This window comes from Cynoglossus semilaevis, chromosome 10 (assembly GCF_000523025.1).
Source record: "Cynoglossus semilaevis isolate Cse_v1.0 chromosome 10, Cse_v1.0, whole genome shotgun sequence".
Taxonomy (NCBI): domain Eukaryota; kingdom Metazoa; phylum Chordata; class Actinopteri; order Pleuronectiformes; family Cynoglossidae; genus Cynoglossus; species Cynoglossus semilaevis.
In genome coordinates, this window is record NC_024316.1 from 11,643,905 (window position 1) to 11,661,731 (window position 17,827).

At 37.9% G+C, this 17,827-nt stretch overlaps 2 protein-coding genes across 4 annotated transcripts; one reads left to right on the forward strand and one right to left on the reverse strand.

Moving 5' to 3' along the window:
• Positions 1 to 2,593: 2,593 nt before the first annotated feature.
• Positions 2,594 to 13,628, reverse strand: LOC103385018 (dnaJ homolog subfamily C member 16). 2 transcript variants are annotated; one of them, XM_008318764.3, is made up of 16 exons: positions 13,498 to 13,628; positions 12,985 to 13,166; positions 12,156 to 12,222; positions 11,716 to 12,040; positions 11,434 to 11,618; positions 10,849 to 10,953; positions 10,591 to 10,749; positions 10,382 to 10,512; positions 10,119 to 10,302; positions 9,858 to 10,037; positions 9,697 to 9,773; positions 8,657 to 8,737; positions 8,440 to 8,514; positions 8,175 to 8,345; positions 7,619 to 8,070; positions 2,594 to 7,509 (listed from the first exon to the last, which is right to left on the reverse strand). In XM_008318764.3, the coding sequence occupies exons 2-16, from the start codon at positions 13,155 to 13,157 to the stop codon at positions 7,490 to 7,492; spliced, it is 2,385 nt and encodes a 794-aa protein (XP_008316986.2). In that variant the 5' UTR covers positions 13,158 to 13,166; positions 13,498 to 13,628; the 3' UTR covers positions 2,594 to 7,489. The 2 variants fall into 2 exon arrangements, with proteins under 2 accessions (XP_008316986.2, XP_024915459.1); XM_025059691.1 differs by lacking the exon at positions 2,594 to 7,509 and having other exon boundaries at positions 7,938 to 8,070; positions 8,141 to 8,345.
• Positions 13,629 to 13,834: 206 nt separating this feature from the next.
• On the forward strand, positions 13,835 to 17,352 carry casp9 (caspase 9, apoptosis-related cysteine peptidase). Of its 2 annotated transcripts, none has more exons than XM_008318763.3 (11): positions 13,835 to 13,961; positions 14,120 to 14,267; positions 14,805 to 15,015; positions 15,110 to 15,190; positions 15,396 to 15,457; positions 15,576 to 15,752; positions 15,834 to 15,923; positions 16,067 to 16,214; positions 16,417 to 16,605; positions 16,765 to 16,874; positions 16,956 to 17,352. In XM_008318763.3, exons 1-11 carry the CDS (start codon positions 13,945 to 13,947, stop codon positions 17,058 to 17,060), a joined length of 1,338 nt encoding a protein of 445 aa, XP_008316985.1. In that variant the 5' UTR covers positions 13,835 to 13,944; the 3' UTR covers positions 17,061 to 17,352. The 2 variants fall into 2 exon arrangements, with proteins under 2 accessions (XP_008316985.1, XP_024915460.1); XM_025059692.1 differs by having other exon boundaries at positions 13,902 to 14,031.
• Positions 17,353 to 17,827: the final 475 nt, after the last annotated feature.

Here is a 17,827-nt window from a genome sequence, read left to right on the forward strand (position 1 = left end):
GCACGCTTATTTAGCTCAATTGCGCCACCACCGCAGGAGCATGGAACTACACAACAGGTCGTGCATGCATCATTTAGTAGTAGTTTTTTGGAAAGGCTTATTTTCATTTATGGGAAATACAATAAAATAAAAATGAATCCCAGCTGTTCTTTGCTACTTCATTACAGTTTTAGTTTAGTTCTATTTATTTATTATTTGTTTTAGCTATATTTAGTCTTGTTTATTAATTTAATATTGCAAATGCACTTTCATCTTTTACATCTGTGGTCTGACACTGAAACAAAAATATATATATAGAAAAACAGGGTCTGTCTTGTTCTCTTGAGCCTTAAAAGACAAAGAGAAATATTTTACATATCATTTTAATTATAATTTTAATTATAATTTTCGCCTCCAAGTATCAGACATGTCCATACAAGTTTAAACACATTAACATTAAATGACAAGCTGGCACCTGCACTGCAATACCTGCATAATCCAATTTGATGTGTTTAAACACTAGCTCCTGGTTGAAATGTAACAATCAGGTTAATTATGCTCGACGTCAACCCACTTAGAAAGGATCAGGATTTAGGTTAGCGCCTCTGCAGCATATGTGTTTCAACATCAGAGCTGTTGCAATAACATTACCTCAGGGTGTACTACAGTATTCCAGCACACAGCTTCTCTCTGTTACACCCTGTAGTGAGGAGATAAGGCGACCCTCAGCTGCTATTTGCACACTGGAAACATATATTATTTATGTATGTGTTTTTCAGCTTGATTGATAATTACGGCTGTTGTTACCTATTTATCACAGCATAATAACACTTTGGGAAAGTTTGGGGCAGTGGTGGTTTGGTGGTTAGAAAAGCGGAGTTGGGTCTACAAGGTTTCAGGTTCAAGTCCACCAGCTGCCAAGTTACTACTGAGGTGCGGGGCTGAGGTGAGGTACTGAGGTCACATTTGGTTGTATGCTGTGTCACAATGACAAGTAATTTCACTTTCCTTTACATAAATGTAAGACTTGTGCTTTCATTTCATTTTTATCATTTTTTTATCAATCATATTATGATACAAGAGGGAAATTTCTGGAGTCTGTTTAGGTCAGAATTACCAATCATCTGTTATCCACCAATATATACTGTATATATGAATATTAAGGAGATTATTCAATAGCTTTTGAGACTCCTTATACTTTATGTGAATGCTTATAGTTCGTTACACAGCACTAGCCATCCAACTGTGCTTTATACTGCATGTGTGAAAAGTGAAGAATAAGTCGTCTACTGCCATTATTCTGTGACAGGTTTGATTATTAAAGCAAAAAAAAAAAAACACGATATTAATCCACTCATTTTGTGACCGCTGCTGTTCAGCTCTGAATAAGAGTCCAAACCAGAATTCAATGCATCAACTCGATTCATTCTGCGGGCACTGAACCATACACCGTAAATGATTTATGAGCAGAAACTCTAGAATAGCAAATACAGAATTGGAGCAGCTAGAGTTGCCACCGAGAGCTCCATACTGGTTACCAGACAAACCATAGGGAGATTGTCTCTTTACAATGTATATATTGCATTCTGAGCAATTTTCTAGTAACACTGGACAATAGCTAACATAACCAGAAATACAGTATATCACATCATAATGTAGCTCCAATGCAATTTTACAAAATAAAATAAAAAACATCATACTGTATCTAAATATATAAATAATTTAATTCTACTTTGTACATTTTTAGGGTATTCTTTAATCCATCTGCAGTGACTCTACATTTATATAATAACTCTGCGGTCTGTAGGAGGGTCCTGTGCATTTGAAATCATGAAGTCTTTAAATCATTAATGGTCAATGATCCTGCATTGGATGCCCACAGAGGAACATCTGTTAGAAGAGGTGCAGCCTGCTCACATCAACAGTGTAGACACAGTGTGTCTTATGTGAGCCATACATCAGGTACATGATGGGTTACTAATGATCAAATATTTTATTCATATATGTTAAAACAAGTCTATAATTTTTTCTATGAAGAGCCTGTATGTTTTTACTAATCAACATCTCAGCTTTTGGTTTTAAAGGGAATGTTTATTTACACGACATTATTCTGTGAAAAATTCAACTTAAAAAACATTCCAACCGCCATCACATTTTTCTCTCGCGCACTCCTACTTTGGGAATACTTATTATAAAGGAAATTTTGTTTTAATATGGTTCAAAACAGGCAGCAAATTAAATAGAACAATAGATAATCTATTATCCTAATGCTATAATACAACAATACAGTCAAATAATAACAATCTAAACACTACAGAGGCACATCCACATTTCAGATGTATCAGTCTATTTTGCTGCAAATATGTATACTTAAATACAAGAGACAGAAAGTACAGAAAGCATTATGACAGTACTCCCTGCAATCCTGACCTGATTTTCTTTTTCTTTGAAAGACACTCTTCACATATTGTGAATTTGTAGCAGCCTCTTTTAATTCTAACCACACCTCTTTTACTGAGTAGTATTTAGAACTGAAACTGCTCCAATTTCTATCAGGAGTCACCAAAAAGTATAAGAATTTGGCAGATCAGAGAGCCGACTAAGGAGCATCAGTTCGGAGATAAGGTTAGAGAGTAGAAGCCACACAGCTGCTGAGGAGAGATAATGATTAAACTACAAACACATAAATGATAAGATGTTGGAGACAAGATCTCAGGCAGTAGAAAGATACAAAAGGAAGGCTGCGTGGAAGATTCATGGAAGCAGTGAAGGATGGCGTGAAGAAGAGTATTCAAGAAGTCTAGGAGGAGAGGGATTGCATGAGATGAAAGGAGGTAATCCACTGAGGCCAACTCTAGAGGGAGCAGCTAGGAGAGGAGGAAGGATATGGTGTTTCACTGTGCACATTGATGTATGTACAGATTACACGCATGTACTGCACCATGCAGCAGAGGGCTGGGTTTGTCGTATACAACACAATAGTTTGTCATATTGTGACACAAAAGCATTCCCATTTTCCTTGTGGCCCCTTGGAAAAACTGACACATGAGTACTGTATATACTTCATAATATCTGCCTTAGTATATTTATTTATTGATTTGATTCTTCAAATCCAGAGCAAGCAGCAGGAACTCCATGTACCAAAGACACAGGTCCAAGCTCAGTCCTAATCTCTGTTACACCACATCCAAAGTTGAAAACGTGTGGCTGAAACTTGATGTTTGGCTGATTAATTAGTCCATGCATTGGTTGTGAGTTTGAATAGTTTCCAACAGGAACATCTTGATTCTTTATGCCATTATGCCTTTTATGCCAGTCACAAAACAATAAGCCATTCAGCCGCTAATCAGAAATGTGCTGGAATAAATGAAGTGATAAAGTCCATGCTGTCCAGGTTTCAACGGTTGACTGGAGGGAACGCTGGTTCATAATGAGCATATTTTTCTAATTATCTGTGGAAAATCACCCAGAGTTGCTTTTCATCGCTGTCCAGTTTAGATAATAGAGAGCACGGTTTCCAGTCTGCTGCACCGAGAGGAGGGAAGCCAACAATAGAAACCTGCTGTCCTTGCTTTTTATCCTCAATCCAGTAATTGGTGAGTCGGTGTGTGTGTGTGTGTGTGTGTGTGTGTGTGTGTGTGTGGTGGTTATGAAGGCGAACTGCATCAGCAGTGCCAGGTCAACATCAAGAACTGTTTCTGTGCAGGAGGACCTAAAAGTTCTCCCAATTACAGTATTTCATGGAAATAAAGTTGCATTGTGCCCAAGCTTACAAGTTGAATGGATGTCCAACCACTGGGGCAGGGCCCACAAAAATGTCTTTTTTTTTAATTCAGGTCCAATAGACTGTGTATTTTGGGGTTAAATTAGTGCTGTAATAGTAGTGTCATGTTCTTTTCACCTTCCATACATATATGTATTTTAATTATTTTATATTTATTTGTGGTTTAAAATTAATTGTTTCTCAAACAGAGACACAACTGAGGTGACAACATTTGGTTCATTAGGTTCTGGATCTCTGCTGCATTTTGTTCAATTGAAATGAAACAAATCACTTTTTAAAAGCAGGTAAAGATCATACTTTGTACAGTCTAACAAAGGCAGGATGGCCAGAATATATTAACCTTATGTACATTGATGTAAATTGCTGCACTGACACAGTATTAGCATCCTTGATCAAATTAAACTGCTACTGACATTTTCCTTCTGTCTCACCCACTCATCTTTGTAACATTCACAGCCAGTGAGAAGGATCTTTACCACAGTATTCACCACCACTGTCTAGTTTATCTTCGTGGGATTAAAGCCCTTTTGAATCAAGAGTTGGAAATTAACTTCCCCTGCAAATAAAATTAGTCACGTGTTGTTCTTCAGATTCTGTAATCTGGAATAACAAGCTCTTTTTTCTCTGCTATCCACCCTTCAGATATGACATAATAAACCAAACCACTACACAATGTTTTGAACAATCCATTTACAGATAAGAAGACGAACAGCAGAGTCAGAGCATGCGCAGAGGGAAGCTTAACTGTAACTCGTTTGCATAAAGCGACGTGTGCTGCATGGTAAGAAATAAATGCAAAGAAGAACACATTCAAAACGTCATATACGGTATTTATCAAATCAAGCCACAAAAAGTGTCCAGACTCGGTTCATTCCCGAAATCCACTATTAACGTAACGGAAGAGATGTACAGATAGAGTGAAGAATATCACATTGGAAGAACAAAGTGGATTAATTGTCTCCCTCTAGTGGTACATAGACGAGCCTACAGTAACAAACACATTTAATAACGTAACTAATCAAGCGAGTCCAGAGTCCATTTTAGATTGGACAAATAAAGTTAAATATAATTTACAAACAACATTCGTTTGTTTAAGTTGAAACCGTTCACAGGAGTTTGTTGAAATGTTTTTATATATGTATTATAATAAATTATAGGAAATGGAGACTAGTGCAGGTAGTATAATAATTGAGGGTAAGATGGGGTTCTTTTGGATTATTTTTTCTTCATCACATTATATTAATCCCTTAGCATTAAACAGTTCGCTATTTAAAAAAACTCACTTATTACATCATAATGCACTTTTTTTCAAACTGACAGGAAAACGGACCAAAAAAAACAAAAATAAAAAACCCCCATTAATAACAGAAACAGCCCCTCTGCTTAGCGACATATCAAATTCTTATATTTTATTTAATCATTTCACAAAAGAACATTTCTGCAAGGCAAACAAGGATAGGCAAACAAACAGGATTAAAGTTACATTTAATCACCTGTTTCTGGAAGCTTTCACAGCAGACTGTTTAAAATGTACTAATGACAAAAGGGTGATGCCAGAACCTAGAACTATGGGTGATTAAACCTGTGTGGTCCCAGGAAAAGGGGATTTAAATGTAATTTATTAAATGTAAATGTTTAAATACATCTGTGCTTCTTTTCTCTGCCGCTTTTCAAATCTCCACCACTGTAAAGAACCAGGAATTATCACTGTAACTTTAAAATGGCCCATAACTGGTGATGTTAAAATTCAGTCAGTTCTGTATGAATAACAAAGAGTATTATTTTCTCTCTGTTAGAGTAAACAGTAAAGATTAACCAGGGCTGTTGGGCTCTCTGCTTATTTTGGTATGAGCTGCTAATGGAGTCACTCAAAGTTACCATGGCAACAGAGAAACATGGAGCTGATGTGTCTTGTCCTAAATGAGCAGATGAGAGAGACCCCATAATGTCATCTCATATTTTAAAAGATAAATATTGAACATCTGGATATAGGCTTGGAAAATAAGACAAACTTCCAGGGTCTAATAGCTCTTAATAAATTATTATTTTTAACATAATAAGCATGTAATATATTTACATAATACTTCAAAACGTTACAATAATTACATTAAACTTAAACTTTTAGCAGGAAAAAATGCAATTAGTGCAGGCCCCAGCAGAGGCGTGGACACCTTCTCTCAGTGAACCCACGGCAGTCAGACATAACAACATTAAAGTGAAATAAATCAATAACCCACTAACCAAATGAAAATTGCACCTGTTTAAATGAAATAGAGTTTGTACTTAAATATGTGAAGTCATGACTTCATACACATACAGTAACAGTCATCAAACTGCAGCTGCTCATATAATGATATCCATAAAATACATCCTAGTGCCGCTAGAGAATCTGGGGCCCAAGAAAAAAGTTTCTAACAGACCTCCCCACGGCCAGCCTGGAAGCTGGCAAAAACTTATGATGCTATTTTACATACTACATACTATACTATGTATTTCAATGGTACTTTTGACTCTCATTCCTCTTTAACTTAGTGTCATATTCTTTTATGTCAGTATTATAGTTTTACTGGGGTGCCCTAGAACCCCTGCCCCTTTTCAGGTGCCCCAGTCCACATGTAAATGTTGATTTTGTTTCATCCTATTTTCCTACTGGTATTTGACTGTGTGCCATATCAATAAAAAATGTACAAAGTCTAATCTGGTCTAATCACTAATCTCACAGTCATATCATGGACCTGGCTTGACCTTTGATTCCTCCACCCTTCAGAAATGTGGACATAATAAACCAAACCACTACACACTGTTTTGACCATATATAATTAAATGAAGATAACACAATGTCATGTTATCACATTTGGAAAAACATTGAAAACATGTTTTTTCTGTTTGCTACATACAGCTACTTGCTAACTGAGGTTAAACAGACCACAAATACTAAATGATTCATACCTGTACTGTATTATAAAACATGTCAACAGCTTTTATATAACATGTTCGCCTGAACCTCAGTGATCAGGAAGAACATGAACAAAACCCCATGTGATCCCGATAAAAAGCGTGCGTGCATACACACACACACACACACACACACACACACACAGACACTAGGCTGTCATAATGACAAAAACGGACCCGTTCTGCATGCCACCATTAAGACGCACAGTGATGACTAAAATCCACCAACTCTGAATCATTTTTTGCGACTGTGCGATTTGAGATATAAATTCGCATTTTAATAATGATCAAAACATTTTGATTACGCCACAAATAAAAACAAGTGTCGACCAAAAGACCAAACATTTTTTTTGTCATATATAGGAATGACAATGTGCCTTCATTAATCATGATTAATTATGATCATGATTAATCATAATTGATAGCTCATCTGATTTAATAATTTAAATCGATATTATATATGAATTTATATTCGAACATCATATATATAAATATATATATATATATATTTAAAAAGTGAAGAGTCACGTCAGAGACATGCATCTCTGTTCACAGTTTTCATGTGTGTTACGCCCTGCTTCCTTCACTGTAAATGAATGTGACTGATGGTCTTTATGACAGAGCCTGTGTCCATAGTGGTTTTGTTTTTCTGTTCCTTAGGCTGAAGCTGCAGCGCGGGGTAAATAAGACCATCAACAGCATGCAATCACTTTTGAGTAAGTAGGAGTTAGTAGGAGATGAAGTTTGTATTTGTTATCCAAACCTACAGTCTTATGCCAACATTTCCTTAACTGCAAAAAAAAAGGCAGATCCAGAACTTAGGAGATCATATTTTGTGGCAGCAGACTAAAAAAAAAACAAAAAAAAACAAGTCCTCCACATTCACCAGCATCTACTTACAGGATGTGATTTTATCCAGTCCAGGCCAGGCTGGGATGTAGTAACGAGGCAGAGTGCCCTCCATGAGCCGCTCCATCCACAAACCCAGACGGTCCAGTTTGTGGTGGACCTGCAGTGTGGATATGCTACGAGACTTGCTGGATTTGCGTGGAGGGTGGCTGCCACGAGACCTGGACCTAGACCTGGACCTTGATCTGCCTCCTGAGGTTGCTCCTTCGTCCTCAGATGACTTACCTTCGAGGTCGTCTCCAGTGTAGACAGGTTTGAACAGACACAGGTACTTTTTGTGGCCATTAAGTGCCAACACGTACCCTGTGTAGTCCACCCTGGGGTTTCCAAAGTCATCCTCGTCCGCATCGGTCTGCAAGGCATCGTGGGCGTATTCCATGAGCGTGTTCATCCACTGGCTGTGCTTGTCCATGTTCAGGAAGGAGAAATGCAGTGTCAGACTCCTAGGAGAGAGGGAACGTATTTACTACTAGGAATATTTACACTACTACTACTACGAAAACGTACACACACATTATTTTGTCTGAGGAACGAATGTCATGTTCACCCCGTGAAAGAGTAAACCTCTTTGGCAAATTTGCTCAAGAGGACGTTCTTGGAGGCATCAGTGAGAACAAGCACGATGTTCATGTGTCCAGGCCTCAGCTTCACCAGGTTACTCAGGTAAGTGATGTCCGTCAACTCTGTCACCTCCACAAAATTCTTCTTGGGAGGCCGACTGAAGTATAGAGGAAATAGTGTAAAGAGCTCAAACACACACCTTATTATATATCTGCAGCAGAAAAAGATGAAAAATGTTAACGTTTTCCTGCCTCGAAGCACTGGAGTCCGGTGATCCGTTTTCTGCTTTTGCCTTTGGTTTTGTCTGCTTATCTTCACTGGAGTCACTGACAGAGAGATCAAAATGTGTTGTTTACTTTTTTTCATTTCCGAAATATTTCTGACAAGATTTATTTAATGAATATCTCTCTTAAAAAGGTCGTTTTCTTTATTAAAAGATCTTTTGACGAAGCATTAAATTCCTGAAACCTGAATGCCTGAACGACCACAGTTCCAAACAAGATGAACAAGGCTGAGAAGATGAGGGACAGAAGAGGCATCATCTCACGCCTAAACAAAAGAGAAAACAACATTTTCATCTATAGTAAGTCTTCAAAAATGAAAATTATAACATTTTAAGTTATTAACAGTGCTGTTAATAAAATGCCTCATTCAAACGTGCACATTTTCCAACAACTACCATATCATTTATTTTAAGTGATGATGTTCATGTCATTGGTTTCTCAGGCTACATCTGGTACATTTCGCAAAAAAAATGTCTTCTGGGTAAACAAATAAACAATAGTGTCTATAAGACACCGTCAGCTAACTGCAGAGTATTATGTTGCATATTATGCAGACTTTAAAGGTCAATGTGGATGCATTTGCAGAGGTTTCTGTTCAAAACGTAAGGCCAAGGACTTTTCGTATGAAACTAGTGAGTATTAACCACTGATGTGTAAGTAGAATTGTTTGACTCTTGAGCCTGGTTTGTTTTACACTGCGTAATGAATGTTTTTGGACCTTTTTTGAAAGTGTTGTGACAAACTCCATTACTGTCATCATGGTTATCCTTATTTGAGAAACTTATGTCAGCCCTTAAATGAACTATAAACTCCGCACTGCTCCCTAGTGGATGTTTCCCTCAACAATGGTGAACATGAGCTAGGTATTGGAACATAAGGACAGGGAGCGATGTACATTTTCACCTACATACAGACGGAACACACGAGGCTTATGAGAGAATTTGGTTAAAAAAAACTAGCCTTTTGTTTTGCTCAATTAAAGTAAATTTTATGTGCAATTTTATGAAAAACTATGTTGAATGGAGAAAGCTACAACCTCAATAGTTTAAAGAAATAAATAATACATTTTTTACATTTTACATTTTAGTCCATTATTCCAGAGCCCAAAAACGCTTCCCTATATGCTGAAAATTAATGTAATACAAGTAAAAAAAACCCAACAACAACAAAAGAAAAACCTAAAGTATAACAATAACACTGGGAGCAGTTATAAGTACAACCTACCAGTTGTTATGAAGGATGTCATCAATGACCTCTGTGAGGTAATCGTATGATGCGTAGATCCATCGGATTACAAACATCTAAGGAGAGTTCACATTCAGTAAAGTGACTGGGTTTAGACTTCATGTTTACAGCAGGTGCTTTCACTGCATAAGAGAACCTACAGAGGCAAACTCATTGTTGAGTTCTGGCAGCATGGCATCATGGATGAGGATGGATGGGTCCTTCTGAAGCCGTTGCAGCTCCTCCCTTAGGAGCTGCCTGTCTTCCTCACTGCCATTCCACATGGTCACCGGCTTAAACAAGGCCTTTCCTGCAGAGTTCCGTCTCTCCAGGATCACCACCTGCACAGAACCACACACCACATGGAGCTAAACATAAAACGTCTTTTATGTTATTGTTGAACAGGTGTCAGCACACTGTACCTGTGGCGCCGATTGTGTGCTGTCCTTGTTTTGTATGAGGATGTCGCACAGTGGTTGCTGCAGCCGCGGGTACACGTACGCAAACCTGACAACTTCTTTTGTATTTGAGGAAGCAAACGACAGGAACGCCTGGTTCCCTGATGAAAAGACCTCTTCGTCACGTGTAATCAGCAGGACGCAAAATCTGAGCACAGGTAAAGTGATAAAGTTAGGTGTCATTTGGATTTTTACTTATACTGAATTAAATGTTTTTATCCTTTTACTTTCTCCTTCTGTGGAACTGTTTGACTGGACACAGCTCGTCGAAGAGCTTCTGGTTGACCAAACGTGGTGCAAGAAGGAACTTGTTGTTCGACATGAACTCATCAATAATTTGCTTTTTCATTCCCTTGGCCTGAAACAGACAAACATGTAAAGAACTGACAAAACAATGGCATTGACTCAGAGCAAAGGAAACTTTGATTTCTTTAACCTGTATTATATCAGCAGGTTTTTCCGTGTTCTCTTTAAAGACCAGCATGGTTGGAGCGTAAGTGTTGATGTTGAACTGTTTCTGCAGGTTAACGGTCTCTGAGAGACCCTGGTCCACATACCCAAACTGCAGGTAGTCCTTATAGGCAAAGGCTGTCAGCTGCGGAGAGGCAGAAAATGCTTAAGGCCGTTGTAATTGTTAGAGTAATGCAGTGGGCTGCATTTCACATGAAAAGAAGGTCACAGGACAAGAACCTACTTTGTAGAGAAGAGGAACCACAGACACTTGGTCAAACAGAAGCACATGAGGCTTGTTGAGCTCGTGCCATCTGTTCAGGAACTGCTGGTCGTTCTTGTCAGTGACCTGCACATTGAAATAAAAAACATATATTGTAGCCATACTGTGGACATGTATGGGTTTGAGGTATTGGAATATATTGGACACGTTACTTTAGAACAATGCTAAATACGTAGCTGAAGCAATTAAATGAACAATTAAAATAAAAAAATTAATTAAAAATATAGATGTCATTCTATTTTAGAGGAAGGGATTTCCTCTAAAAATAGAATGACATCTATATTTGTCATTCTATCTGACTAAATAAGTAACCATATAAGTAATCATCAAATCATCTTATACAAAACAGCTACATGCAGTCAAAGTACCTCAACATATATTCCATACAAACATGTTTTAAAAATCCATAAAATTAAATAAATTTACATTTCTCTTTATAAAATGTGCACTGTTATTCAATCAAAAACATTTACATTGTATAAATATTATACCACTGGATCAATAATCTGATTCTGTCAGTCAGTGCAGAATGCAGCAGATATTTACCCGCTCCACCAGCCTCTGAGGGAGAAGATCTTCTACAAACTGCTTCAGATGCTCTCTTGCGACTGCAAAGTGGAAAAATGTCACTTTGCCATTGATGACGCCAAGGATGGATGGAGTTCGATGAGCACCCAAGTGATTGGCTAATCTTCTCTCATAGCCAACATCTACAACACCGACACCAACACCTGCAAAGTGTGATGAACCCACAAAGAAACTTCATCTTCATATTTAAAGCTCTGTGTGTATCATGCAGTAGATGAGCATTTTGTTAGATGTTCCCACCGAGTATCTCCATCTCTTGCACCACCTCCTTCCAGACAGGTTCTATGTGGATGCAGCTGAAGCACCAGTCAGACGTGATCTTTATCAGGTAGGGTCTCCTGTAGCTGTCAGGCACCACATCGTTCACATACTGGTTAAAGTGCAGCGTATATTTGCCGTCGGCAAAGTCCCTCTGATTCTTGTTGTTAAAGGGAAAGTTGAAGAAAGACTCGTCGAAGTGAAAGTTGTCTTGGCGAGCGCTGTATCGACTGCTGCTATACGGCTGAGTGTCATCCGTCTGCCCATAGAGGTCATAATTTGCTCGTTTGTCTTCACTGGAAAGGATCTAAATGATAGATGGAACAAATGTTGGCATGACACAAAGTAATACAGTCATGCATGATGTATATACCGTAGGTGGCTTTTAAAAGCCTGAATCACTTTGACTGGTTCTTACTAACCTCATAGGATTTAGTGATCTTGATGAACATGTCTTCTGCCCCTGGGTTTTTATTTTTGTCAGGATGCCTGAGGAAAATGTGACTCAATAAGATAAAAACTGCAAAATCTCATATGAATACATTTGAATACACAGGTCTTTAACCACAAGTTTTTTTTGTTTGTTTCACAGTCTGAGGTTTTTACAGGGTTTAAAGGGGCTGTAGAACCTTTGAACTGCTCAATAAGTTGTTTTGTCATTATTGGCAAGTAGAACTTTTCCCCATTGTCAAAAGACTAGCTAAAGCATTTCAATAAATAAACAAATAAAATACCTGAAAATGTATTTTTAAATATTCCTTTAGGAGAAAATTACATTATTATTGACATATAGCGGTGGGCAAGATGAGACGGGTTCATAGGCCAGGAGTGGACAATGAGCTGGGGATCTGAAACCCCCATCTTAAGGTAAACATTGGGGAGACTCTGTAATGGTTTCAGGCCTTTTTCCAGCCATAAAATCAAGAGCTATGGACCTGGTTAAAACTATGAGAAGCAGGAATATAGAAGGGAATAGAGACACTACAGAGAGGCATCTGGGAAACGTCCTCTCAGCAGTGGTTTTATCTTTCAGCATCAAGGTGATTTCAAGCACACCAAAAATAAAAACAACATGCCTGACTGTTAAAAAAAAGGATCACAAAAATTCATTTAGGAACACTGGGATGTGCGAGTCTGTTTACTTCTACTGTACTAGAAAATGTCAGCTTTTCCCACATTATTTGCAAGAAAAAAATAAAGATTAGCACACAACAAACCTCGAAAACAGCTAAAGATAAAAAAAGATTTCACCATTCTTTTGCAAGTCGCTTGTAGACCTTCTTGATTTCAGCCTGACTCGCACTCTTGGTCACTCCCAGGATTTTGTAGGGGTCCAACTCTGGTCCAGCCTGGATTGCTTCTGTCAGCATCACCGAGATGACCAGCATCAAAAGCAGCAGCAGAGACATCTTGGACCCTGCCATCACAGTCACCTTAAACACAGAAAATAGAGATATCAACATTAAATGACTGGTAATGGTGTGCAACAACTACACCGTCTCTTTAAAATCTGTCCTAGAACTTAAATGTTTTTATTGTCGAACAGATGCAAAACGCATGGAGACAGACAGAAAGATGATGAGATTCTAGCATGTCAACTGGGTGACAGACAGACTAGATAATGCACGTCAGCTGACAGAGACAGCAACAGACATATCCATCAACACAGTACTGACACCTTTCTGTAACATAACAGTGCCTCCATCTCTTTTCACTTCGGTTTACTTGCTTTGTTTCCCGTTTTAAAAGCACATCCACAGTCACCTGCAGTATACGCTGTCAGCCGCTGCTACGCCACATCTTTGCTGAAGGCTTGGCTGCTCCTCTCCTCTTTTCGGCGTCTCCCTATTAGCGCTTAGGTGACGAAAGCTGGGTGTGTTTGGCAGCATCTCTCGGTGTCTCCAGTAGACCAGACTGGCAACCTGCTGCGACAGCTAGTGTCATAGCAAAATAGCTAGGTAGGACGCTAGAGATGGAAATGCGTAGGCAAATAATCGTTTAAAGGGAGGTTGTATAAATTATCTGTTTTATTTAGTTAGTTTGTTTTGCCGTTTTATTCACCGCTTCGCACGAGTTTATTCAGTGGCTCTATCGTCGTATCGCTGCCGCTCAGTTGTGAGCAAAAAATCAAACGTACCTACCCCTCTGGAGTCCCTGTTAGCCAATCACACCAGGCAGTGATGTAAACAAGGAAATGGAGAGTGCAAGACAATGCGAATGAAGAAAACGTAAGGAAAAAAGGACCTACGTTCATTCATTAGGGAACTCACAGCTATACGGGCTTCGAAATAAATTAATGTGTGTTTTAAGATACAGAATACAGAACACACGCGTAATTCGACAGAGTTGTCGTTCTCTGACAAATTGTCTTTGTCATTCGTGTCAGTGTTATCGGATGGAGAATGGAGGAACGACACAAGAAGGTTCTTCAGCGCAACAGGATCAATCTAGTCAAAGACATGGACCCAGCAGATGTCTTTGACCTTCTGATAGAAAAAGGGGTTTTCACCTCCGACATGATCGATGAGATTAAGGTAGCGCAGCTATGTGGGTCACATCCGGGTTCACGGTTGTGAACAACTGAAACATGTTCAAACATCAGTCAGTCAAACTGCGACTGAAACCACCACTGATTTTATTTAAAAAAATAGTATGGTTAGAATTCTTTAAAAAGCCGATTTTTTTTTTGGAAAACTTTGGAACTTGTTTTTAAAACACTAAGACTAAAATCAGAATTTTATTTTCTGTTTATTTACTGATCACAAAGTTTTAATTGTTTTGACATTACGAGGTAAATCGAAAGGTCAGGGCTTTTGTAAAAGTTCTGACTGATCACAAAGTTTTAATTGTTTTGAAAAATCTGATTAATATCTATATGTATATAATGTTTATTTGTTTTTCCTTCTGACCCAAGTTATTTATCTTTTTTGTTATTTTGTTTGTTTGCCCAAACGTTCCCATCATTCAAGTTAACTTGAAATAATGTCAGTGTGATTTAAATAATTCAATTACTATCTTATATAATTGCGCAGTTGCTGCTCTCGAGCTATTAATTTTTTCTTTTTCTTCAGCAAGCTGGAACGAAACGTGATCAGGCCAGAGAACTGGTCAGAGACCTGGAGACCCGTGGGAGTCGAGCCTTCCCATTATTTCTGGAGTGCCTTCACGAAGTGGGTCAGCACGATCTAGCCAATCTACTACAGAACGGAGCTCCAGCCATTCATCTGCAGCCTGCAACACCAACACAAGTTGTACGTCCTACCGTTCGACCTCTCCCAGTTTGTAAGTGTTATACATCATCAGGCTTTTTACTAATTTTTGTGAAGAAAACGTGCCTTATCCATAGATGATAACATGCTGTTTGTTTCTCTAACAGCCAACCCCATGGATATAGAAAGGCAAAGAAAGGATGTTCCTATTTATCCAATACAGAGACCTAGTACCAGTCCTAGTCCATGTAAGTTATACAGTACAGTTATAATCCACAATGTAGCGATGTGGAATAGTAACAGTTTTAACTTCTGTTTGATTTGTATATTGGGTTATGTGGATGGTCCTTTTATGTGAAGTAAACTTTAAAGTGCAGCACCTTTGTCATTTAATTGTTCCCAAATACTATAGACAATTTGTTAAGTTTAACAAAATCGGTATTCATGTCACAGCACCTGAAAGAGACAGCATAAGACCTAGACCACTAGGCAGACCACGGCGTGACAGTATTCAGGTAAATAGTTTTTTTTCATATTTATACAGATTTATATTAAATATGCAGAATAATAAACCTTAAAGGCCTTAGAACCTCTTTAACACATGGTTCCTCATTTGGTATACCTCCATGTCAGAGCTATAAAATGGACGCCAGCCCATGTGGGTACTGCCTGATCATAAACAATGTGTTGTTTGACTCTGAGAGTGGACTGAGCAAACGAACAGGCTCCAACGTAGACTGCGACAAGCTGGAGCGACGATTTAAATCACTCAACTTCTATGTGGAAGTGAAGACGAACCTGAAACAAAGAGTAAAGATTGTTTATTCTGCCTTCATAGCTGAATGAGTCTGTGTTTATGGAGCTACAGTAACAGGACTTTTCACCTTGCAGCAAATCAAGCACGCCCTGGGTGCTCTGTCTAAGGAAGACCATTCACAGTATGACTGCTGCGTGGTTATAATTCTCTCTCATGGAACAGAGGTGAGATTTAGACTGGTGTTTTCCATTAAATTAATATTATATTCAGTTCATTTCCCCCCAAATAATCCACCTAGAATATTTTCACACAATCAGCAAGTTTTTATTTTGATAAATGTAGCACCTGCTCTATGTTTATTTTACAGGTCAGCCACAGCCGCTTTCCCGGTGCTGTTTATGGTGTGGACGGCCTCTATGTCCCAGTTCAGCACATTACAAACTACCTCAATGGCCAGCACTGCCCATCTCTACAGGGGAAACCCAAGCTTTTCTTTATCCAAGCATGTGGAGGAGGTAGCTAAAAATGAACGTACTGTGTATATAAATATATATGTTATAAATGTATTATATATATATATATATATATATATATGTGTATATATATATATATATACACAGTATATATATATATTTAGTGTGTATATACAGTATATATATATAAATAATGTGTGTATATATATATTTTTATATATAAGAATGTTTTTTTTTGTTTGAGGTGAAAAAGACATAGGTTTTGAGATGTCCCCAGATGAGGAACTGTCTTCCAAAGGTGGAATAGATGACCAGACAGACGCCATTCCAATGTCATCCAGCAGCGACTCGCTGAGCATGTCCGATGAGCCTGATGCCAAAGTCACTCTCCCCACGCCAAGTGACATTCTGGTGTCGTATTCAACATTTCCTGGTGTGTTTTCTATCTTTTATTCACATTTTCTGTGTTGGATAAAGGCCACAATAACTGCAGAAAGTTAGAGGTATAATCATTAGAGAATGGTAATGGAGATTTATTGGACTGTGTGTCCTAATGTTGATTTGATTTCTGTATTGTGCATTACTTTTATAGGATTTGTTTCATGGAGAGACCCCAAGTCAGGATCTTGGTATGTTGAGACTCTGGACCGTGTTCTTGAAGAAAATGCTGATACTGATGACTTGGTCACTATGTTAATGATGGTGAGCTTTTCATATTGCTAAAAAATCTGCATCTGTCACAATAAAATCATACTGAGCTATATCTGTTTGTTTTCTTTTTAGGTTAATCATGAGGTCTCCCAAAACGCTGCATTGGGGTGCTTCAAGCAAATGCCCGGCTCCTTCAATTTCCTCCGCAAACTTCTCTACTTTCAAACACGAAGCTAGGTCAGGCGAAACTCGTGTCAGTTTTTCAACAGGATTTCCTGACATTTATATGGATGAAAAATAAGCTAATGTTAAGTTGTTTTGATAAACAGTAATGCCTTCCTGTCTACTTCTCTCAATCAGCATTTCTTAATGTTGTTAATCTTTTACAATTTTTGAAAGGAAATTTGAAGAAGTCTTTTCATGTAAATTACGTTTCTTCACTGACAATGAATATAAAATTCACTCTGCTGTATAAAAGTTCTTTGATGTTAAAGATTAAAAATAAATGTGACTTATTGCATAGACTAAACGTTCAGTGTGTGTGTTTACTATAAAATGAAAATAAAATATAAACTAAATAAAATCTTAAAAAAACTAATTATTTTGTTTCTCACGCAAGGAAATGCTAATGTTGCTAATGCCGTTGACACAAATAAAACATATATTCTCATTTCTTAAACCTAGACATATTTTCATTAGGAACACACAAAATAGTCAGCACAGAATATTGTCTTTGATTGTCCATATTTCTTTCAAAACCAATAAATAACTTTATCCAAAGTGTTGATTCAACTTTGTGGTGAAGACAAAAATATTTCATCTTTTCTTAACCACAAAGCAATTACTTACCAAACTCCCACCTTTAACTTTTTACAACCAACAGACATGTGTATGAATGGTCCTTTGTCATTTGTTCACATAATATGGGTTTAAGCTGCATTGTTCTTATTCTTGGTTTTTGTTTTGAAAAAATAAAAAGAGTGTTTGTGGAATATAATATTGCG